Genomic DNA, 24898 nt, shown 5'->3' with positions numbered 1-24898 from the left:
ATGTATTGTTTCATAGTTGGCTAAAGAACTGCATAATTTTCTGTGCTAGAACATTTAAAAGCATCAGACGTGCTTATTTGTAAAATAAAGAAGAAATACATCTTGAATTATTTTTGAAGACTACTCTTGACAATCACAGAACGTCTAAGTCAACAGGGCTGTCGGCCTCAGCAGCCTGAGATCCTAGGCCCAGCCTCAAAGCCTAGTCTGCAGAAAATACTGACCTCCTCTTGGCTCGTGAAATAGTAGCAATGAACAAATATCTCCAATTAGTCTTATGCTATATAGGTTGACAAAAAGATGATGATTGGTCAGGCCTCAAAATTGAGTTATCTTCTGATTTGTGGGGATCCCTAAAACCATGACCGAATCTTGCATACCCAGAATAATGTGAAGCCTGCCCCTGTTGCAGCTTATAAAATACACAGCTTTGTGTACACTTGTTTATCTGGCCTGCCTAGGGTTTTGGCAATACAGGGTTTTGCCCTCAATGAACGTTTATTTTCTTTTTAAGAATACATTAAACTTGTTATTATACATATTGGTACAGGTGTGTGAGTAAACATTTGCTGCCTTTACTTAAACATGCTTTTGGTTTTTCCTATTATCTTGAAGCCAGCGACAGGAGTAGTGGAACCAACAGGAACAAATTTTTCATGGAAAGGGTCATTGGGCACTGGCACAGGCTGCCCAGGGAGGTGATGGAGGTGATTAAGGGATGGGTGGATGAGGAGCTGAGGGGCATGGTTTAGTGTTTGATAGGAATGGTTGGACTCGATGATCTCATGGGCCTTTTCCAACCATGTGCTTCTGTGAAACTCCTTTACTGTGAAACACCCTTTTATCCATATCTGTCAATGTCTGGAAACCCAAGGAGTTTCAGCTGCAGAACCCAGATGCCTGGCTAACCAAGGGAGACTTGAGATCCTAAAAGTGAGGGAACTGGTGATTCACTGCTGGCACAAAGATCACAGCAACAGCTCATTAAGATTCCTCTTTCCCCAGCTCTGACCTTATCAAATCAAGCTTTTTGCCTTGGACTTGATTTGAAAGAATAGGTAGCCCTGTAAAGGAATATTTTCATGGTTGCTTTGAGCGGTTTTGATTTTGTATTTTTAAGCTTTCCTCAAATGCACATTTATTGGATCGACTGTGACAACAGAAATGAAACCTGTGTGAGAAATTCTGTATCAAGAAATCCATTTAGGATACAGCATTGAGGCAGCTGCATAAAGATATGCATTAATAGAAGCTTTAAAACAGCTTATGAAAGTTTGAGTCTGCCTTTCCGCAGATAAAAAAATTGAGAAGTCTCCATTGTTCCTTTTATAGCTACTGGTGTTCTCTTCTATAGCCGCTGAAATGGTTCTTCATGCATCACTAATGGTTCTTCATGCCTCACTAGTGGACAAGAATAATCCATTGCCTCCTCAACTGCTTTCAGTAGAGCAATGAAATAGCACCGCTGAAATAACTTTAAAATATATTAAAATATGGTACAATATATCAGATTACTTGAACTTGAATTACATATCTTATACTCTTCAGAAGGAGCATGTGGAGACCCAACACACTAAAAGAAATTTCCAGTACGCCCCTAAACCTCAAGAAAAAAAATTGGGGTTGTTTATGGACAGGTAAAGCACTATCTACTGTCCTATTCTTGCCCAACGAATTCCATACAGGCAAATATTTCAGACTGGAAGAAACAAGGTGTTCTGGCAGGACTGAAGATATACACCTACACCGTTGTGCTCTGCTGAGCATTCTCAGTTCCCCAATGTTCTTGCAGTGTACTTTAGGACAGATTAGCTGGGCTGAGAGCGAGACAAAATAGCCCAGCCAGCTGTAATGGTTCCTGGCAGTTTCTATCTGTAAAGTTGTAACAGAGCTGCTCTCGGGAGTGTTTTCCAGAGCAGCAGAACACACCACCAGCATCACTCAAGTAAAGGCTCAATGCAAGCTTAGAAACTGATTTGTATGAGGCAGCTTTATTCCCTCAAGAAATGGCCACCCTAGGGACACTTGGGCATTTTCGGAATGAATATAGATCTTGAAGTGTGCTCTACTGACCATGCCTTAAGCACAGGATGTCCTGGCTTAGATCTTAGCATAGCATTGTGTATTAGGAGACTGGGTCTGCCACTGAAGGTGAGGAAATTGAAGTGGATTTTTGGCTCATGTGCGAGCCACATATGTAACCTGCTCAATACTGTGGCTCAGTCTGCAGCATTATGAGGCACCAGCTCAGGAGAAGCCATCCCTTTAACAACCTCGTAATGAGAAATAACAGCGTCAACTGTGCTGTTGCTGCCGATTTCAGCAGAAGCATCAAGTATTTAATTGACTCCTGTCTGACTCATTGACTCTGTGGCAGCTTCAGGCCAGAGCTGCAGAGTGACACCGTATTTTTAACACAGGTCGAGGAGGCAGTGAATACAGATGATCAAATTCCAGTTTTGGTCACATCTACCTCCCAGAAGTCATATACTAAATTAGGTTCAGAAAACCACAAAACTATTTGGTCCTTCTAATAGATAAAACATCAGTTACTTTCCCAGGACATTTAAGGACGCATTAAATAACAGGCAATAGAGAAACTTGCAAATAGAAGGGAGATTACAGAGAGAGATACAGGTTACACTGAACTGGTGAGGCAGACCAAAACTGAGAAGAGGATTTGAAGCCATGGAGTCAAGAAACTGTTGGGATAATATCACACAATTAGTCACATAAATGAAGTTTAATGTAAGAGGATGAAAAAAACAGATGCTTCACTAGAGGATATTACTACAGTACTAACAAGTTATTGTAAGTAGAGTTAGCAACATGCTTGAGTTATGTACTGTGTTGGAAAAGCCAGAGCATTATGGATTTTTTTCAGAATGACGGTTATCAAGTTTGCTCAAAGCTATTAAAAAAACCTAAATGTTTCAGTTACACTGAAGAACAGCTAAAACACATTTAATGTCAGCAACTGTACAACACCTGCATGACAAAACTGTTTTGTTTTGTTGTGTTTTTTTTCCAAACATTCTCTACACAGCACCACACCTATAAGCCAGCTGCTTTCAAAAGCATTAAAATGTTTTGCCTGGACAAAAGAGCACAAGAGCACTATATAGGTTCTGAAAGTCTTCGAGAGAAATTTGAGAACCAGAGTCCTGACTGTAAAGTTCATGTAAAACCTTTGCCAATACAGTCCAGTCTCAGAAATATGCTCTCCCTCTGATGAAAAAAATGTCTGCAAAAGTCTGTCAAAATGAAGGAGCCCAAAATGCAAATAAGATTGAAGAGCTTTTAAAAAGATAACAAAAATACCCAAGCAACCAAAAAGAGCCCCTTACTGTTGATACTTGTAGGTGAGTGTTTTGGGAATGGACAATTTAGGAGAACTTAAAGCAAGCTGGGTTTTTTAGTGATGGCTGTTTCATTTTTAAATGAGAGGAATAAAAAAGACAGGAACCTTTCAGGCAAAGTGATTCATGAAAATAAATACCTCTTGTCACATAACAGACATTTCCAGGACAATAAGTCACAACCTGCTCCTCCAGCAGGATGCAGGCTGGGTTCCCTACATACAAGAGGATCCAAATTCCAAACTGCATTGTGTAAACGTGTAGTTGTCAGCATGGGACACCTCGTAACTGCAGCTCTCACAATCCTCAGCCACTTCAAAGATTCCTTATAAATAAGGAGCTGCTGTAGTCTCACAGCCTCATAGAAGTTCAACGCACTCATTAATCAATATAGGAAGTTTGATACCCAGCTGGTTCTCCATTGGAAAGCAGGATTTTTTAAAAGTTATGAATAAGCTGTTTTGTGATGAGATTAATAACATGCTTGTTTCATTATTTTATACTCTGAAAAATCAGCACTGTTTAGGTTTGTGTTCGCACAGAATTTATCTAGGTGGAAATGCAGCGAATCATCCATTCAGCTGACATTTAAAGTCTCTGAGATGATTTTGAGAGGCATATTTTATACAGAGAGAGTATTTTATACATCTTTTAAACACCAAGCCTTTACAGGAAGGCAGTATTAAAAAAACAAATAAATAAAGACTCAGACTGATGATGCTTCATGATCTCAAATCAGCCATGTACAGGAATATGCTTATGCCTATTAAGATTAGAAAAAAAATATTTCTCAGACTATAAAAATGAATTTAAAACAAGAAGAATCAACAGATAAAATATAATTCTGCTATCCCTGTCTTCTCAACTCAACCTAATTCTATGTCAAAAGTAGACACTGACACCTGATTGCAGTAGTCAGAAATATGAATGCAGAAATTAAGAATTCAGCTGACTGTGAAAGTGAAGGTACAAATCCCAGCTCTAAGAATTAATACATACTTTTCCCAGCATTTAATAGATAAGTGACTGAAAGACAAAATTAATCCTATGAGACCATTCCCCTGTCTCTTCCTGTGGTTGAAAGAAACAGTTCTGTACAAGAAACCACCAGCAATCAGCAGTCTGCGTCTGCTTTATATTTCTTAATAGCTGGAGACAGAAGCAAAACTGATGCCCCCCTAAGCTGCTGCTGCAAAGCAGTTGTGCCTTCTCCCAGCTCTTGCATATGGGGGACTATATTTTAACACCAGCTACAAGTAGGTTTGCAACAGAATGAGAACAGCTCAAAACAGAACAAGAGACTGACCTTGCTGGAAGTGGCACAGCTTAGGGGGAAAAACATCACCACCAAAACCAACAAGAAAACGAAACACAACATGCATCCCTATCCCAAGCAAACACACAAACACACAAAAATCCAACAAAATCAACCTCCCCTGAACCCAAAAGCATAAACCCACCAGACGTTCCACATGATCGCTGACAAGCTGGTAAAAAGGAAAGGTTAAGAAAAGGATAGAAAATATGACAGTAAAGTTATCACTAGTAAACTAATCAGACAAAAGTACTTTGGAAAGGTTGTTGTAAGAGCTCAGACATCATCAACAGAAGGAAAAACAAAACCTAACTGGCCTCATGTAATACTCCTGATTTTTGTGTGCTTGTATGATACTGAATATTGATACTTAGTCTATATAAAGTTATTCAGAGCTGTCATGCTCCTAATCCCAATTTCCAGTTTATCCTACCGGCTCTAAAGAAGCAGAGCCCCCAACAGCATGCAGCCAACCAGAGCAAAGTATCACCAGATTCAGCTGATAGTACCCCTCTGGGTGACAGATTCAAATGCCTTTTTTTAAATAGACTTTTAACAGCAGTTTTAATGGGATGCTATTTCCTTATCTTGGTTCAAAGTGTCAGGTGCTGTAGTTTCAAAACAACTTAATAAAGCAGCACTGAATCTCCTGTTTCAAACATTCCCATAGGAAATTTTTGCTAATGAAAGGAGAAGTGGGGGGTAGTTTGTGTGCGGGTTTGTTTGTTTTGTTGGGGGGGATTGATGTTTGATTTTTAACAAAGCAATGCAGTCTAGCTAGGGTGCATTAGGTTTTGGGTGGGCAGAGAATGAGGAAGAGGAAATCTCAGTGAGGAAGAGGCTCATCTCAAATAGTTGGGCTGGTTTTCCGTAATTCATTCTGGTATGTTTCCATTCAGGGAAGTTAGGCTGTTAGCCTATACGTTATCTTTTCCTCACACCATGTTACAGATACGATAATCCCTCTTCTCATACTTCTTTTATTCTCAGAAATAAATTCTAACAGCTAAAAGATTACACAGATTTAGCCCTCAGTAGTGATTTTCATCAAGCAATATGAACTCAACCATGTCTGACTTATCAAGTATGTTTTAGCCATTGTTCCCATCTGTGCTTCTCTTCCCTTGTGGCAATTAATTGTGCAAAGCAACAAGTCATAAACTGTTTTCTTGAAGGCTAAAGGAAGATACAGCCTTTACTTCAGCCCCGAGCTACTCGGCACTTGTGATCCTTGTCTGTTGTCTTTCTCATTTTCAGTGTATTTTTAGAATCTTCTAACAACACCTCCTAAGTCCCTTACCAGTTGTAATAACTCATTTTGTACCTTGGCCTTTCTGATCTTATCCCAACAAGCTTCCACTACTTCATCAGTATTAGTCTCTTAAAGTGCTTTTCTTTCTGTACAATAAGGATTATTGTCTGCCCTTTCCAGCAGTGACCAGCTTTCTCAATATCATCTTCCCAGAAGACTACATATCAGCTTCCCAAGCCTGCCAAAATGTCTTTTTTGAAGCCTATTATTGTCACACTGCTACTGCTCTCATTTCTTCTTGTAGGACTGCGAAACTTGTCATTTAACAAATGCCTTCACTTAACGTTTCCATCCTTCCTCAGTCCACTCTAAAATCATGTCATTCTGTAAAAAGAAAAACTATAAGAAAGAATACTTTACATTTTTATAGCTTTTATCCATATATTACCATTTTAAGAGACCTACTTAATTTCAATTCACTTTTGAATATAACACTAGTGAATCCTAGTGAAACAATCCCCTAATGCCTTACTCAACAGGAGTCAGCTCTACGCACCAGACACAAGCAATGCAGCTTCCTGCCATACAATTAGAACTACTTTTCTTTTGTAACTCAGGTCTCCTCCCTTGCCTAAAAGAGAAAACCAATGACTACTGTACTTGCTTCATGCATGACTAACCAACCCAACCAATTAAAATCTTTAGTTTTCACTAAAGAAAACCTTGATGTTTGTGACTAATCATGACTATATCTACATTAAATCTCAACTTCCATTTCTAATCTTTTCTGCATTACTGCTGCAGTGTCATTTGAAACGTGATATTGCTGCGTGGGTTTAAATTTTTGGTGTAATACATCTTCTGATAGGCATTTATAGAAAAAAAAGATCACTAAAGCAAAGAAAATCCTATGTAATACAATTAGGGCAAAAGGTCAATATGCAACATGAAAAAAACCCCAAACAAGCAGAACTCCTTCAAATCTTTTCTTTTCAAAGCAAATAATCAATATACTTCCTGTCTGGGAAGAAAAGTTATGATAAAACCTCTTCGTCCGTAGTACAAGCTATAACATTCTCATTTTCTGTTTGTACATCCACTAAAATTGTCAGCTATACTACATCCTGCTGGTCTACTGCTCCAGAAGCCAAACGTATTGTGAGGACAATCTACAGCTTTAACATTCTGTAACCAGTATCCCTTAAATATCATCAAACAACAATCGCTTGGTCATATGATGCTCTTGAGAATCAAAAGGAGTCAATTCAATTGACTCAGAGTCAATTCCTACCTACTCCTGAGAAAGCAGTCCATGAGGGCACTGCATCTGGATCAGGCTGCTGAATCACACCCCCTTCTGAAACAGTCCTTAAAACGCTGAAGTACGTCAACAGGTTGAAAGTTATCAGTCTCAAAACAGCTAAACTCCTTATCACTGGAGCACTCTAAGGGCTGAGTCAGTGTTACAGTTAATTTGATCTAATAATTTTTCCTGAGGGGACTGACATATATCTCCCCTCATCCTACGTGTGCAATGTCTTTCTGATCCAGAAACTGGCTCTCACCTTTGCGTTGGAACCCAGCTAATGGAAAAGGGACATTTTCTTTGTGAGGTTGATTTTAGGCAAGTCTAGCTCTTACTTTAATAAAAAAGCGTTGAGGCATTCAACAGTGAAACACAAGTGAAAGGTTAGCTTTAAATATGGACTTTAAACACCTAAGGCCACTAAAAACCTGATTAATATTTTCTGCAGAAGCCTGGGGATTTCTGCATTCACGCAGAACCTCACCTTTCACCGCAAGGCAGGTTAATTAGGGAAGTGAGGACCTGCTGACTTCTCCATTCCAATATGCACATATTGCCAAAAACTCAATTATGTTAAATTAGCAGAAGACATTTATTTTTTAATCAAGTGGATGACTAGGTAAAGGCAATCAAGTCCTGTGCAAGACTGGAACAAAGATTTCATTCCGATATTAGTCAGCCCCGTTGACGAAAGGCTGCACCCAAGCAGAATTTTATCTGTTAGATAAACAAATGATGCTTTACAAAGCACAGTAACAAAAAAAAAAACAAAAACAAAACCCAACCATCAGTCTTCATTTCTCAAATCAGCTCTTGCTGGCTGGTATCTTGCATGATTTACTTCTTAACTCATTCTGAAAAGCAGCATGTAATAAGCCATCCTGACATGTATTTATTGGGTTCTTCTCACAGCACAAGTGCTGTTAAATTGCTTCCTACGCACTAAACTTTTCACCATCAATATTTTCACACTGCAAACTTGGTAGTCCTTCAGCTCAAAAAACTCCAAGTTTGTACAATGTCTATCAAGTGCCCTTGTAAAATAGTCTTACTGTGATATAAGACAAACTACTGCAAACAAGAATGTAGGACTTATTTTCACAGTATTCTAAGTTATTTTTAAAACAGAACCAATTGGAAATAAGGCTTTAAAACATTTTTTTATGAATATAAACAATTGTACCAAATGAAGAACAAAGTGTTAAGAGGTGGACTGGAATAATTTCTTTGCTCTGTATGACTCGCAGTATTTGCTGTTTGCATAATAGGAAAACAGCAGTATTTTTATACAGAACACCACATCCTCTTTTTGGGACTTGTAGGACAGTGCGGGAATAACAATGAGCGTCCATCAACAGGCAAAGCTCCACCCTGCCCAAAGGTCAGATCTAGAACTAGAGCTCTTTCACCTGATCATTCAGGGATCTAATCAAAGACGCATCAAGTACTAGCTACTTCCTTGTGAAAAGGTGGATCCTAAATACTTTAAGCTGCACCAAAGGGTCCTGGTCAGTGGCTGGGATACTGAGGAAAAGGTACTCTTCTCAGAATCACAGAATCACAGAATAACCAGGTTGGAAGAGACCCACCGGATCACCGAGTCCAAGCGTTCCTACCAAACACTAAACCATATCCCTCAGCACCTCGTCCACCCGTGCCTTAAACGCCTCCAGGGAAGGTGACTCAACCCCCTCCCTGGGCAGCCTGTTCCAGTGCCCAATGACCCTTTCTGTAAAGAATTTTTTCCTAACGTCTAGCCTAAACCTCCCCTGGCGGAGCTTGAAGCCATTCCCTCTTGTCCTGTCCCCTGTCACTTGGGAGAAGAGGCCAGCACCCTCCTCTCTACAACGTCCTTTCAGGTAGTTGTAGAGAGCAATGAGGTCACCCCTCAGCCTCCTCTTCTCCAGGCTAAACAACCCCAGCTCTCTCAGCCGCTCCTCATAAGGCCTGTTCTCCAGCCCCTTCACCAGCTTTGTTGCTCTTCTCTGGACTCTCTCCAGAGCCTCAACATCCTTCTTGTGGTGAGGGGCCCAGAACTGAACACAGGATTCGAGGAGCGGTCTCACCAGTGCCGAGTACAGAGGGAGGATAACCTCCCTGGACCTGCTGGCCACGCCGTTTCTGATACAAGCCAAGATGCCATTGGCCTTCTTGGCCACCTGGGCACACTGCTGGCTCCTGTTCAGTCCCTGTCAACCAACACCCCCAGGTCCCTCTCCTCCAGGCAGCTTTCTAGACAGACTTCTCCCAGTCTGTAGCACTGCATAGGGTTGTTGTGCCCCAAGTGCAGGACCCGGCATTTGGCCTTGTTAAACCTCATGCCATTGGACTCAGCCCAGCGGTCCAGCCTGTTCAGATCCCTTTGCAGAGCCTCCCGACCCTCCAGCAGATCGACACTTCCACCCAGCTTAGTGTCGTCCGCAAACTTGCTCAGGGTGCACTCGATGCCTTCATCCAGATCATTGATGAAGACATTGAACAGGGCTGGACCCAGCACTGAGCCCTGGGGAACCCCACTTGTCAGTTCTCCTCTCTTCCATCTCCTGTTAGCATTCTACAGTGAAGCCAGACAATAAGCACACCAATACAACACCTCCAAAACACTGCAGCTGCCAGGCCATAAGAAAAGCAGCGCCTTTTAATATCATACAGTGCTAAAAGTAACTTAGCCAGTAACACTGTCTTCCCAGTTCTTCCCAGCAGGCACGACTACAGCAGCAGGAGATAGGTTTTCATTAAAATCACTGAGGACAGTAGGGAGTTTATACAAGTCTGGCATTTATAACATTCCGTCTTGGCTGAGTGGAGACAGCACACTCTAAACATTTATTTCCAAGTTTAATAAAATCAATAAAATGTCATTATTTTTTTGGTACCTTGATTTTGTTAGCTGTTCAAATCTTCCTGTTGCAACAGAGCCTAGGAACCCCATGCAGAGCCGAAGAGGTCCCCTACTGGAAAGATTAGCATAACAAGCTTTTGGTTTTATTACTACACCAGGCAAGTGACTTTCTCATACTTATTTTGAATGTTGAAAGATCTTTTATTTCTTGAACCCTCAATCTGCTTGGAAATATGCTTCTATTAAAGGATGTGACTGGATTCCAGAGCTCTCTATGACAAGCACTGTACTCTTCCACAGCCTCCACAGAAGCACGCAGTGCAGCAGGTTTGCACCTCCAAGGCAGCAGCTTGAAACTATTACCTGGTCAAACCATTCCAAAAGGTACTCAGATCTGAAAACAGATTAGTGCTGCAGCTGGTACCTGTGTACACACAATAACAGATCTCGGGGAGGATCACCACCGCACCACCGCCAACAGACTGTATACCACTACGTGAATCTACATCTGCTACAAATTGTTTCATGTACAATTCATTCTGCACCTGTAATGGAATTACTTCAACAGTTATGCTGCTTTAGATGTGCATCCAATACTAAATAATCTGGATGTTTGCAATCTTTATTTTCCTTATTTTTTAAATACATTTTTTGAGCTGACTCAAATCCAAACGCGAAGTCTTGCATCCAGGCTTATCGCTAGTATTTGTTATATTCTCTTAAGAGCTTTCTTTCAATCCATAAACAAATTTCTGAATTACAGTGGAAACAAACACAGCATCATTTGTGATGAATAAAGTCAGTACAATATTTCACACTTAAAAGAAGAAAAAGAGAGAGCCTTCTTTCACATCTCACACTGAGTAAATTTTGACAGATAGTAAAAAATGATGGCATCCTTATTTCTATTACTGTCAAGGAATTTTGACTTCAAATGCAGATTATGCTCAATTCAAACAAGAAGCAGTTTCCTGGGGATAAAACACCAGGGAAACTGGTTGAAGTTTTAACACATTAAAAATCTGGTGAGAGAATGGCACAGAAGCAGGATGGCACACGAAAAGGTAAAACAAAACTGTAAAGTACTTAACCATTAAACCAGAGGTCCAAAAGTACTGAGACAGCACCAAGTTCTCCTTCAATGCCAAACCAACCTCTCCCTCTCAAACTACAGCTTGTGGGGAGAAAATTGCCATTCAAGTGAACTGCATAAATTTGCAGCAATTTGATATCCTGAGCAAACAGGTCGCTCGGCTGTCTAAGCATTTACCCTGCACAGCCCCAGTGAGAGCAGTCTGGGGAGGGTAGGAAATGGGGGGCATTCAACTTGCACTTCTCTTTCTTAACTGATGTAAGAGAAATCTGGTTCTTAATGCACAGCAAACAAATTAAAAACAATCAATACTCATTACAATTAAGAATTGTGTCTTCCTTGCCAAGAGGCATGAGACAGGTTTTTCCTATAAAACCTTCTTACCAAATGAATTCTGTGCAGGGGCACAGTAGCACTAATACAGTCATTAAAAGAAATTACTCTAGTAGACAGTTTTCTTGGCTTTTTCACATTATGTTACTGGAAATTCAACAAGAAGGAAGGGCACAAATTAATGAACTAACAAATTTAGAAGGGAAACACACACATAGGTTGATAAGTTTAAATTATGGATAAGAGATGAGGCTTTGCCATTTCAAAATCAAGGGTGAAGAATAATGATGAAGTGAAATAATTGTTCATTCTTTACCTGGACGATAGTAACCAAGACAATTGTGCACAAAAAGGACTTCAAACCTTTCTTTAGTTATGGTAGGATCTTCTCCATTAAAATGTAGATATTAGCACTAAATTATTTCATTTCCCTAGCTGCCTCCTTCAACATAACAAACCTGAAACATTCCTTTTATGATTCTAACAGCATGAACATCTCATGGAATTGTAACACTGATACTGAAAATTAAAAACTTTGAGGACATAATGCAGTGTGATGTAAAATGCAGCAAAGGGGGTAGAAAAAAAACCAACAATTTGTGAGGATTCTCCTGAAATCAGAGGCAAAAAAGAAAATAACTCCTTTCTGAGTTTCCATCCCTTACTGTTGTTGCTCTCATCAGAGAAGAATGTGCCAGCTTTAATTTCTACACAGAAAACAGAATGAAGAAGTCTGCACTACTGGGCTTCCATGCACAACACCCAGTCAGTTCCTTTAAGCTGAAAAGAACTTTTATATGAAGGACTAAAGACAGGAGAGTAAAAGTAGCTTACATTAATTGTTTTATAATTCACTACGGCTCCTAAACCACCGGGAAACACCTCTGACTATTGGTCTATAGAACTGTATCGCCCTTTTGAACATAGAACAAGAGATTTGCTTCCAGCGGATATAAATCCTACATAAAAGCTGCTTCACCAAATTCTGTTTATTATGTTTTTGTTGTTCAAGAAACACATATGAGAGTCATCTGATCTCTGTAATGTATTGTTTAATATTACTGTAACACTGCAGCAGGGAGAAGACGCATGGTAGGACACAGTTGCACCATGACAACTGCTTGCATAGAGTATTTCTTCTCCTGGTTTCTCTGTGCCTCTTCAAGCTTACAATCCTTTCTCCTCAGTCCCTCATGCAACTTCACTCTATATTTTCCAATACTGCAATGTCATTACAGCACACTCCATCACTTAGAGCCCATATGATTTCCACCTTGGCTGGCTGGTACACACATACCACTTGACATACAGTTCCACTGGAAAGAGGAGTAGAAAGCAGAAGGATTGCCAGCAAGCGCATTTCTACCCCCGGGTAATCTGCTTCCTAGCAAGTATTATAGTTGTGCTACATTATGAAATGGAAGGATCAACTCAGATGTTTGTGATGCAAGATGGTCAAACCAAGTAGTACATCGGTAGCTTTATTTATCAGTGTTAGAAGCAAAAAAGCAGTGAGAACTGCAAGAGACGTTGCTATGGAGAAGTGGAAAATAAGAGTCCCTTGCAATGCAAGGCTGACAGAGAGAAAGGCTTAGCAAACGCCAGCAGCAAGATTTCCAGTCATTATCTCCCTAATAGGTTAAAAAACAAAAAACAGAACCTGTACATAGTCTTCTTTTAAAAAGAAGTTTTGCATGGAAGACATATTCTGCTCGTACCACTATCTCTCTTTCCCATGCAGTCCTAAATTGAGGGCAGCATCTTGTGTAATGAGAGGCAGTCAGGAGCAGTCAGAGCCTCTTGGGTCTCAGTTCTACTCTTCAGTTGTGTTGGCAGCCCACTCTACTGCCCCATTCCTGCTGTGAGAAATCAGATTTTTCAGTCTCCTTTTAGGCTGGAGAATGTTCCTGGCTGCTGCATAGCATCTATGTCCCCTGTTCCAGCAGTCAGGTGTCAGAAGGTATGTCCTTTGTGCAACCCTCTGTGGCTTAGGGACAGGAGGACAAAGAGATCTGGGTGCACAGCACATTCACCTTTTAAACCAGGGTCTTACCAAATCAGCATTTACTTTGAATACCTCAAGACAGTAGCTTCTAATGCTACTTCACTGAGTCCTTGTAAACGTGTCCGCGTTCTTGGCTCCCAGTCCCAGAGCAGCTTCAGCCCAACAAGTTCAGATTATGCAGACAAGGTTACATTTTCGTATCCATTTTGTTGAAGCTACAGCTTGTTTTTGAAAATTTCTTTAAGTCTGTGACTAAGACAATGGGAATTGTTCTAAGAGGTTTAAGGCTGCTAATAAAAGACAATATTTGCAAAGGAGGAAGCATTTATATTATATCAATTATATTATTGCAGTAGCGTAATTGAATTTAGCATAATTCTCTGCATTTAGTGCTCTGTATTAATGCCAAGACAATGAAATAAGAGTTTGTAATGTAAGCTGTCTTATGAGAAGATGCTTTAAAGCCACATACAGTTTTCCAGTTTCTGAGCCACAAGTCCATATATCCTTTTTCTAGTTCTTTACACTTATGGCATCAAGCTCAGAATTCTGGGCCCACATTCAAGGTCTTGGACAGTATCTTCCCTTCATCCTCTTGCAAACAACTACTGCAAGTATACACAGATTTTGCTTCTTGGTTTGCACAACACAAGGCATTCCTTATGACAAGATTTGAAAGTTTCACTCCTAGAGGAATGGGTTACCTTGCAAGCACTGCGTGTCTACAGTACTAGCACTTCAGCTTGCTTTCAATTTATCCAATAGCCAACTATTGAGTGCTTTATATATGCACTAATACTATATGCAGATATTTGCTGCCAAGAATTTAGTAGCAACATTTGTCACGAAGAGCGTGCTAACATGAAACATATTTAATGTGTTTAGAAATATCTTTTTATAAAGAAGGATAAGGAAATCATGGACTAGTTTACAGCACTACTGCAGCCTTACAAAGAGATAGCAATGGGAATAGACAAGACACTGGCTGCACCAGTAAATACAGATAGAAGTAAGAAAATCCACAGAGGATTTGATTTACACACCACCAATAAAAGTACACCGAATGCATATCAAAGCCACGTAAATCTGAAGATGGACTAAAACAATTAAGTTCCTGCCAAAGCAATAAAACCTGAGTTAATTAAGCTCTGTATGACTGGGAGCACACCAAGTGTCTGGAAAACAGAGACAGAAGCTTAGAGAAGTGTCCAGCTCTCCATACCCCATCCTTGCTCTGCCATATTACCTTGTACAGATAAGCATTATCACAACCACATCACCCCTTACAGTCTTATTTGCTGTACTCCATTTGAAGCAATTCTGGGTTAAATAATATTTCCTTGCTTATGCAAGTAAATAACTGCATAACAGTTAGGTATAGTAATATTTAATAAGCATCTAAGACTTTATTACCCTCTCCTCTAACTTTCTAAAAAAAAAACCCAGAGACTGTTAAAAGTCATCTTAGCTATGTGTTCCTATTTTATTGCTTTTATAAAGTTTATTTGCATCCTACAGATTGTCAAATAAATTTTTATAATATTGTCATTTCTTCCTCTTATAAAGACAAATGCACAGCTTGTTTATCACAGCTGCCTTCACAAGACAGCCTGTGGTCTTGATGTTTTAACTCTCTGTGAAATATTGCAAATATGTTTAGCTTGTAATGGTGATTTTACAGAAGTAATATTCACAGTGCAAATATTTCTCCTGTTTTCCTGTATTTATGAGAACACAAAAAAACTTAGAGCAAGCAGAATTATTTACAAGATGAATATAGGGCACAGCAGAAGGTATTAACCCATACATTTAAATGCCAGCCCTTGATGCAAACAGCACTTCTTCCAGTTTCTGGAGGATTGATTAGCATCACTACAATTGCCCAAGTGAGACCTTTTGAAAGCTGAGAGAACCCCAGTTGTCACAGCTGGCAACACCAATCTCTGTAGCATCCCGAGTTACCACATCTGCAGCATAGACAACATTTGTAGAATGCTTTTATTCATAAATCTCAAATATGAAACAAGTGAAAAAATCCCTTTCAGGGCATTACCACAAACACACAATTCAACAGTTGGGGATCTTGCAAACATTTCCAGAGCCAAGTCAAAACCTCCCCAATATTTATGATTGTCCCTCAAACACACAACCTAAAGAACTGCTGCTCCCCATATGCATAGGATGTAACAGGTACAGGATTATAGACTTTAAGTAAGAATCTCGGAAGGCTATTTTATTTTTTATGCCTTTGTTAGCTCCCCCCTGGTTTTGTGGTTGAAAATGTGGTTTTCATTTTTGCTGTCCTCTTCTTCAACGGAATCCATATGGTTTTTATTCAATTTTGATCAACACTTACCTGCAGTTTGACTACTTCAAGGTGGTGTGACAAGAGCTATATTATGCAGTATTAGGCTAAGCATAATGATGCAGACCATCTCATGCTTATTTCTCTAAAGTAATAGCTTTTTATCTTTACCAAAATGCGAATGATAAAGCTCTCACATTTTTCATTCCCAGTTTATTCCAGGCACCCCATGCAACTGCTGGAACACTGATGGACTAGCAGAGCCTGCTGCTGCTGAAAATCATCACTAAATTTACTGTGCAGTAGTAATAGTGCTTTTTCATGGGTAATCACAAGGAGCTGTGGATGTAAACGGCAGAAAACTTGTACCTCTCTAAGCATTGCTATGTGTGATTTCATCACTCTTAGAAAGACAGATCTGTTGTGGTTTTAGCATTTACCCAGGTTATTATCACTAAAACAGAGGATCAATCTGCTAAGTAACAGCAGCTCACATTTGTGAGTAGTTGTGTTAAAGTGTGCCCGTTTCTATTGATAACCTATTCATATCAAGATTTTAATCTACTCATTTTCTCCTCTAATTGCCCACATGACATGGTAATACTGGGAATGAAGAGAGTAGAAATTTGTTGCCTAACTAAACGCAAAGTTTACCAGGTTCCCCTGCACTTCCCAAGAGAACACGAGGGATGCCAAAAGCAAGGTCACAGGACACTCGAAGTCCTCTCTTTTGAGCCTCACTGGCACTGCAAACAGATTGTGGAAATAACGGTTCTATTTATGAAGTTGTGGGAAGAGTGAAAAATACACATTAAAAGCACTTACTTTACTGGAATACCTCTCCCCCCCAGCATCATACTCCATTGTCATATTTCCAACTGAACATACAAAAACACTTAAAAGAGAACTAAATTCCCAGCAGCGTGGTTTTCCTAGGCACCTATTACCAATTTCATTTGTAGTCAACACACATTTCTAATTTAGACTGGGTAATGTATGTGCCACTATTCTGAACTGCTGTTTTAATCACAAAGCATTATGCAACACATACACCTGAGGCATACAACATTTTGGTAGTGAAATCAACAGATAAGACAATCTATAAAAAATAAATGGCTTTTATACCAAAAAATATGAGGGTACAGACCAAAAAAACCCAGAACACATCACCCTCCACAGCAGATCATATGAAAATACAGCCAATTAAAAAAATCTTTAAAACTCTATTTGTGTGATGAAGACCAATACCTTTATTGTAAGGTCTGAAGACACGACAAAACAATTTCAGGCAAGCATTGCATTACTTCCATGGCATTCAAGCGAATGTCTGTGGGAGCAAAGTTGGATGCACAGGGACAAATCATTGGGTCCTTACTGAATTCAGCTCCTTCTAGTGGACCCTGCATCCTGTCATCCAATGGATATTTTAAATGTGATATTCAGAAACCCATAAAGAAGAGGAAAATGGCCCAGCCTTACTAGCAGGAAAGCTGCAAGAGGGGCAGAGGAAAGCAGAGCAGTCTCCCACAGACAGTGTATCAATCACAGATGTCTTCCTCTGCACTGTCGCTATATAATCATCTCTGTAAACTGGACCAACTTCAGCAGAGCAGCTCCACCCATACCCCTGAAACATGGTCCTCCCTACCTGGCCTAATTCCATGGATGACTTTGGCTGCTGAGGTGAATAAGCCTTCCACGGCTTCAGATTTGAACTAGGACACCAAGAATCTTTGTTTGGAGTTCACATAATTTTCCCCACACTTACCAGCAGCTTTGGCACATCTATTCATAGCTAGAAAATGAAGGAAGCAGACAAGTTAAGAGTGTGATATCCTCCACATCATCTACTTCTGTATGTAGATTTAACCTTCTACATGCTTCAAATCCCAAGTTAGAAAAGCAGTTTCAGTATAAGTTGGTTGCTGTTCCATTGAGTCAAGCACACTGTATCCCTTCACAAAGGACGTATTTGTTCATTACATCTTCCATTATTCCCTTTAAATGTGAATCTTGCTGGGATAATACAGAAACAAACATCTGATCTTCCAGCTACAAGAATTTACAAATGGCAAAAGAAAACTGCATCATATCATACAACACAATGAAAGCATTAGAAAAATACCATGCCATTATTGCACATCTGAAAGACAAATTTACCTAAATGCTGCAGACGCCACTCAAAATTTCAAAGGAAGACAAGTTAAACACTTGGGCTTTACTAGATATTTAAACACGAGAGACAATTTTCAGATTGCAATAGATTAAAACTGTGTTAACTTTTGCTAGATGCAATTATGTAAATTATATAACAAGGTTTTATTTTTATACTCTCAACTCTATTTTGGCTTTACAAGGTGAGCATCTCATCAAGCCTATGCTCAGAATTTCTCACTGTAATATAGACTACTGCACCAGTTCTCCTACTTCTAAAAAAGCATTAATCACTTATTTAAAACCTCAGACTACTTTGCTTCTATTTATTAGCACTGAACGTACTCCACCCACATGTCCTGCAGGCCAAACCTGGTGAAACACATTACAAATACTCAATTTAGAAGTTAAAGCCAGCTGAGAAGACAAAGTCAAATGTTATAGAACCTATATCGAGCAACAACCAAGACTCTTGGCTATCAGACATGACATACACGCATGCTTATATTGTAAAATATCATTAAAAAGCCTTCCTGAATAGTTTCCCAGATGATAAAAGAAAACAGTTTCTAGTGTTCTGAATAAGTAGCATTACACACTCATTAAGTCCTTAATAAATTTCTTGCACACATGCAGCCATATGTTTGCAGAGGAAATAGTTTCTAGAAGGCAGAAGTTTAAAGAGTTTTAAAAGGAAGTCTAGAGTATTAGCACTTCCTTCTCCCCAGTTCTTAAATCCATCTCACTCCTGATGAAAGACAGAAGTGGAATACTCGTACACATGTTCTGATTCCTCAGGTAGTACAGCCTTTGTGGGAAAAGCTAGATTTATTTGCAGTTCATGTTTCATCGACTAAGAAACATGTAACTTTCCAGAGGTGTATGTTGCTTAGTGGCTCAAAAACTCATCGGTATGGAGAAAATTTAACAAGATACGCTGGGTTTTTAAAAAGGAAAACAAAAACCACAGAACATGCCATGCAGGGGTTCCTATCAGCCATGCAATGGAACTGGAGAGCTTGACTGGGGAGAGTTAGGATTAGGAACTGAACTGTGAAGCTTCAGTAGTTGAGGACTTTTCTCAAGATGCAGGGTCAAGACAGTTATTCTGCCCTCATAGCAGCAGCTCCTCTACAACTGGGGTTTCACACCAACATTTCATGTACAGAAGCTCTCACCTACTTTTTCAGGATCATTTGGAAAACACAGACAAGCTCTAAACCCACTCCGTAAAAGCACATTTTTCACCTGGCTTCTGTAATGACTTTCCTATTAAAGAACATTCAAAACACTCAGAAAAGTTCTATGAAGTAGGAGCTGACAGGCAAGACCTTTTACAAAAACCTTCTGACTCAAAGCTTGTCTACATTTGAAGGCAGTAGCAAGAATTCAAGGGGTGAAAGTAAGCTACACAGCAGGAAGAGAATCAAAATATTTTTTATATGTCACACAGGTGCAGGGATGCTGGCGTTACTTGAACAACTTGGACTTCCTGTGTCTTTAGGGCATCTAGTAACGTCCACCTTTCCCTAAGAAATTCAGAGGCCAGAGTGAGGAATACAAATGTCATGCAGTGCCAGTCTGCTCCATAGGAACAAGATTAACTTCCACTCCGAGGAGACAGAGCCTGTGCATGACTAAGAGGGACCGTGCACTTTTCTTACCATCTCGCATAACATCTCAGAAGACCAGCTGTAATACAGATTCACAAAGAGGCAGCAAACCAGATCACACTGCTGTAAAACACTCAGAATACATTTCTTTTGTGGTGGGGGAAGCTGCGGCGAGAGCAAGATGTTTGAAAACTTTATCACTACAGTGGAACAGATAATTAGGCAATTAAAACTATGAAAAGTGGACAAATTACCAGTTCCAGATGAATTGCATTGCAGAACAGAGATGGGAGAAGCAAGGAAACAGAAATGAGAGCCTTTGGCAGGCACTTTAATAGCACAACTAAAAGAGGGGCAGCTCGGGGGAAAAAAGTGAAAGGGTGGTTAATTTGCAAAAGCTTATCTGCTTTCGCAAAAGAACATGTTGAAGGAGTCAGTCCCTAAAATAATCTTGCTTTTCCTGCCTTGAAAACTAACTCAGAATCCAAGAGGTCGTCTTCCAGCTTCATTTTTGGTAACTCAGCAAAGCCCTCCCATGGTAAGTTTTTAATGATTTCAGCAATGTTGTCACACACACGGAGGCTTGTTGTTTTATCATTTTGCTCAACAGGAAACCCCAACCACATCATTCGTACCACCCTTGCTTGCTCCATGGGGTATGGCTTGCCCCCATTTCCCATACCACGGTAGAGGTAATAATGCAAGAACAGCCAAACCTCACATGAGCTCTGTTCTTTTCCTTCCCAGTTAACTTTGGCAAAGGTGCTGATGCTTCCATGCTGTCCAACGCCCACACTAGCTTGCTTCAAGGAGCCTTTTCTTTTCTGAACTCTTCTCTGCAGGGGCTGGACTCCCATCCAAGCCATGCAGGAGAATAAGGGATTTACTCTGCTCCCACCAGCATAAAGGGACATGCTTGCCTCCAGGAAAGCTGGGGAGGGGGGTCTTTATCAGGGAATGCAGGGATGGGTTGAGGGGGAATGGTTTTAAGCTGAAAGAGGGGAGACTTAGATGAGATTTTAGGAAGAAATTTTTTTTAATGGGATGGTGGTGAGTGCCCAGAGCAGTTGTGGATGTCCCATCCCTGAAGATGTTCAAGGCCTGGCTGGACGGGACTTTGAGTAACGTGACCCAGTGGGAGGTTTCCCTGCCCGTGGCAGGGGGGTGGAACTGGATGATCTCTAAGATCCCTTCCAGGGCAAACCTTTCTATGATTCTCCCAGCACATTTTCTTTAATGTATACATCTCAGCACACAAAGCTCTCGGAGGAAGATGCCATCTGTCACTCAGCAGCAGATACCTTTGCTACATTACTATGGTTTTCCAAGAAAGAACTCACTAAGAGGGAAGCTGGCAAAATTTGCTAGTCTGGCTCTGCAGAGATACCAGCCATGAACTTCTCAGATTACAACCTCACAGATTTTCTGCAGCTGCAGATTTAAATCAGGACATTCCCAACAGGCTGATGACCACACAGTGTTATCAAGTGTGTCTACTCCTTACTGCAAGGGGAGGCTACAGTCTCATTACACTTCATTACAAAGAGCAGGACTTTATAGCCACAGCTCAGACAGTCTCATTTTATTACCATAAATAATCAAGAAGAAAAATTATATTATTAAAACAATCACAAGCAATAGAGCACAGCTATGGACTACATGCCATTGAACTGTGGAACATGTTCCAGTGCAGTAACCCTCAGAGAGATGCAAGCAAAGGAAGAGAATGAATCTCGTGTCTCACAAAGGATTTTTCTTCGTAAAAATAAAAGCATATTAAACCATGTGAAAGAAATGAGGCAGGGGTGGGATGAAGAACACAGGGGATATTACTCAAATACTCGAGAGCACATATATAGCACAACGTAAAAAAAAGAACATAAGAACAGCAATATACAACAGCTTCTATTTCTTGGCTTAACATGCAGGAGATTCAGTAAAAGAATTACTAAACAATAAGCTCTGGGATAAAGTTATAAACAAACTCCAACACTTTTTTTCTAATCAACACTCCTAAGCAAGTTTTCTAGTCATGTTCTTTCTGTAATAGTTGTGAGTTTCACAGATAATGAGATGGAAATATTTATTTTATTTATAGCAGGTCTTTGATCTCTATGCAACACTCATTCACATGGTTTATTCCTTACTGAATGTGGTTCTTCCAGTTCAAAACACCAGCAGCTGAGTAGGGAAAAAAAAAGTTTATCAGAGTTTTAAATTCTTTGAATCCTAGGAAGCCACTCTTATCTAAGCTAAGCAGCTTGAAATGAGACATTGCCATGGGAAAGTTGTGGGTAAAACTGTATAATACCACTGCATTGGCTGCAAAGACAATGATAGTGCAAGGCTGGCATCTTTCAGAAGGAGGGGGGGAAAGCAAGCCTTGAACATTCCATACTCTCATTTCCAGCTCTCTGCACAGTGCTATTCTACTGCCAGACCCAAATGTTGATGTATCCCTGGCTAAAGGAAGGCAGGCATCAGAGGCACAAGGACTACTTAAAAGTCCCCATAAGATGAACTCCTCTAGATGACCACAAGGGGAGACACTAGCGAACAGAGGTTTTTTCTTGTCTTAACGGGAGCTCAAGCAAACGACGCAAAGTTTATTGTCAGTCATTTTTTAATATGGCAGTAGACAACCTATGTTCCATTATCTCCTGAAGAAAGCACGGATGAAGTAGAGCAAACACACCACACGGACACACTGTGGAGGATGAGGCCTTGCAGACAATATCCTACCACTCCTTTCTTTTCCCTACCATGATAATAAGTAATTTCTTTTGCCATTTCTTCTGTGAATTTCTTATTTGTTTTTAATATTAAACATCTTGCCATTAACCATGAATTATAACCAACATCTGACAACTCTTTTCTGTGGCAGACTTGAACAAATTTTTAATCTTTCCTCTACTGGTGTTTGACAGCTAACGGATGATCAGAGGGGAGGGAGGGGTGATGGGGGGCATGAAGGGTGGGTGGGTGTGAGGTGGGGCTGGAAAACAAATAATTAAATATAAGAAGATGCAATTTGAAACCAATCTTGATTTTAAAAACAATTAAGTTGTCCACTATTCTTAATGTGAAAAATATTTTTTAATGTAGATTTCTTTTGAAAGCCAGTAAGGTTAATAAGAGAAAACTGTCTTAGAACTGTATTTCTTTTCTGGAGAGATAGATTTAATAAGTTTCCCCAGTTTCTACAAAAGAAATCTGTACTTAACAATTCTTGGCACTTTCACATTTGCTATTTTAAAAGTCATCTCAGCCAGTTTTAGTTTATCCTAAGAAACAGCTTCAGCATTAAAATTCATGCAGGAGCACATGTGCTCTAGACAGCCACCACAGTCTCACACACCTCAGAGGATTCTGAGCTCATCCGAAACACAAAAGCTTCTTTTTCGCACCGCGACTACAAACACATTTTTAAAAGTTTCAGACTTTGTATTTTCAAAACCCTGCATCATAACAGAGACTTTTCAGCCTTATACAAATATCTCCGCTAATAATGCAGCCTGAACCGTACGAGCAATTCCAAAACTTACACCCCCTCCAATCAAACCCACACAGCAACTTGGACGAGGCTGACCCTCATCTAAATGGTGTTCACAGTTCAACAGAAGAGCAGTCAGATATAACACTGTTTAGTCAGGAGTTCCGAACAAGTACTCATTTAAGGAGCTGCCAGAGGTGGTGCTGAGCAATATTGTTACAAACAGAATGACCAAAAAAAAGTAAAGTAACAATTTACCTAAGTGCACCATCACAGGAACTGCTTGATTTAGAAAGATGAATAGATCCTTTGTTTACTGTTTGATTTCAGTTAAGAGAAAGACATCAATAAGTTTCACCTGCACATGGTAAGGCACACAGGGTGCAGGTGACAAGGAAAATGTATCACAGAATCACCAGGTTGGAAGAGACCCACCGAATCATCGAGTCCAACCGTATGTAGATAAACAAATGGTACTCAAATGCATGTAATAAGCAGCAACCTAGACTTAGAACACATGCTTCAAACAAGTAGAAACACTACAGTAGGAAACAACACAGAGGAGTACTGATTACTGACTGTTACAAAGTCTTTAAATTTTTGGAGCTGCACATCAATCACTTTCAGAAACGCAGCTCTGCACACACTGAAAGAGCCCACGACAGTTCTGAGCTACAGCAAAAAGACAAAAACAAGTTGCAAACTACACAAGTTGGAAACAATAGCATAAGGCTTTCCAGCAGAGCCCCAATCTCCACTGCCCGCAGCTACTTCGTTCTGAGCAGTCGGTTCCCAGAATTAAACCAGAACACCTCTGAGGAGATCGTCTCCATCACGAGCCTCCTTAAAGGCTACAAAACTGCCCCTACAAAGCTAACGGCACAGAAGAACAAGATGAACTAATACATTTTCTCTTACCTTTGCTGAGGGTGCCGGTAATGAGCTTAAAAATAGTCTGGGCAAATTTGACAATCCCATGCTTGCATCTCTTCGAACAGCCACTCATGATTCAACCGGGTAGAAAAGCTCTCCTCTCTCACAAAGTCCAAGAACAGCAAAAAACGTAACAAGTTGAGATGACAGTTTGTGCAAAGCAAACAACTCCGATCTCACGCACTGAGCACCAGCCCCTGCGCCGGGGGTTGCCTCTCCGAAGCTGCTAGGAGAGATTGCAGAAGGGAGATTTGCATGCCCTATTTGTTAAAGGTGCAGCTCTCCCCTTCAGCCTCTCGGCTGCGATTGCACACACACACCCCCCTCGAGATGCCCTGATGAAGTCTCTGAGTACAGGATCACCTCAGCCAGGCACGGAGGGTGAGGAGGGGTTTGCTTCCCTGGGCACTGGGGGTGCAGCAGTTAATGCTGGAGTCATAGGGGGCTGCAAACCAAGGAAGCTGCTGATTGAAGGTGGTTTTCTTGGGGCTCTTTTCCAGCTGATTTCAGTTAAGTTGTCAATTTAACTCTCATCAGGCCCAAAAGAACTAGAAAATAACAATTCTTTAAAAAAACCCATACCAAGAGTGTACTGTCACTTTGTATGTAGCAGGCTGCAGTGCTCCTTCACAAAACCTGCTGGAAGGCAGAAAGCAAAGCTGTGCCCAGAAAAAGACTCTTTTCTTTTAATTTTACCAGCTTATAGCGAACTTCCAGTACCTGAAGAGGCTACAAGAAGGCTGGGGAGGGACTGTTTACAAAGGCTTGTAGCAATAGGATGAGGGGCAATGGGTGTAAACTGCAGAGGGGCAGGTTTAGACATAAGGACGAATTTCTACAAGATGAGAGGGGTGAGGCACTGGAACAGGTTGCCCAGGGAAGTTGTGGCTGCCCC

The 24898-nt window shown here is 40.4% G+C and overlaps 1 protein-coding gene across 1 annotated transcript in view; it reads right to left on the bottom strand.

The window, feature by feature from the left end:
* The window catches only part of KCNIP1 (potassium voltage-gated channel interacting protein 1), a 401769-nt gene extending 377649 nt beyond the window's left edge, over positions 1 to 24120 (bottom strand). Inside the window, exon 1 of the mRNA XM_069869304.1 lies at positions 23989 to 24120. Coding sequence (XP_069725405.1) covers positions 23989 to 24076 — 88 coding nt within the window. The 5' untranslated portion in view covers positions 24077 to 24120. The remainder of the gene's footprint in view (positions 1 to 23988) is intronic.
* Between the last annotated feature and the right edge of the window lie 778 nt (positions 24121 to 24898).

Source organism: Phaenicophaeus curvirostris, chromosome 15, assembly GCF_032191515.1.
Source record: "Phaenicophaeus curvirostris isolate KB17595 chromosome 15, BPBGC_Pcur_1.0, whole genome shotgun sequence".
Taxonomy (NCBI): Eukaryota; Metazoa; Chordata; class Aves; order Cuculiformes; family Cuculidae; genus Phaenicophaeus; species Phaenicophaeus curvirostris.
This window is presented reverse-complemented; position numbering and strand designations above follow the sequence as displayed.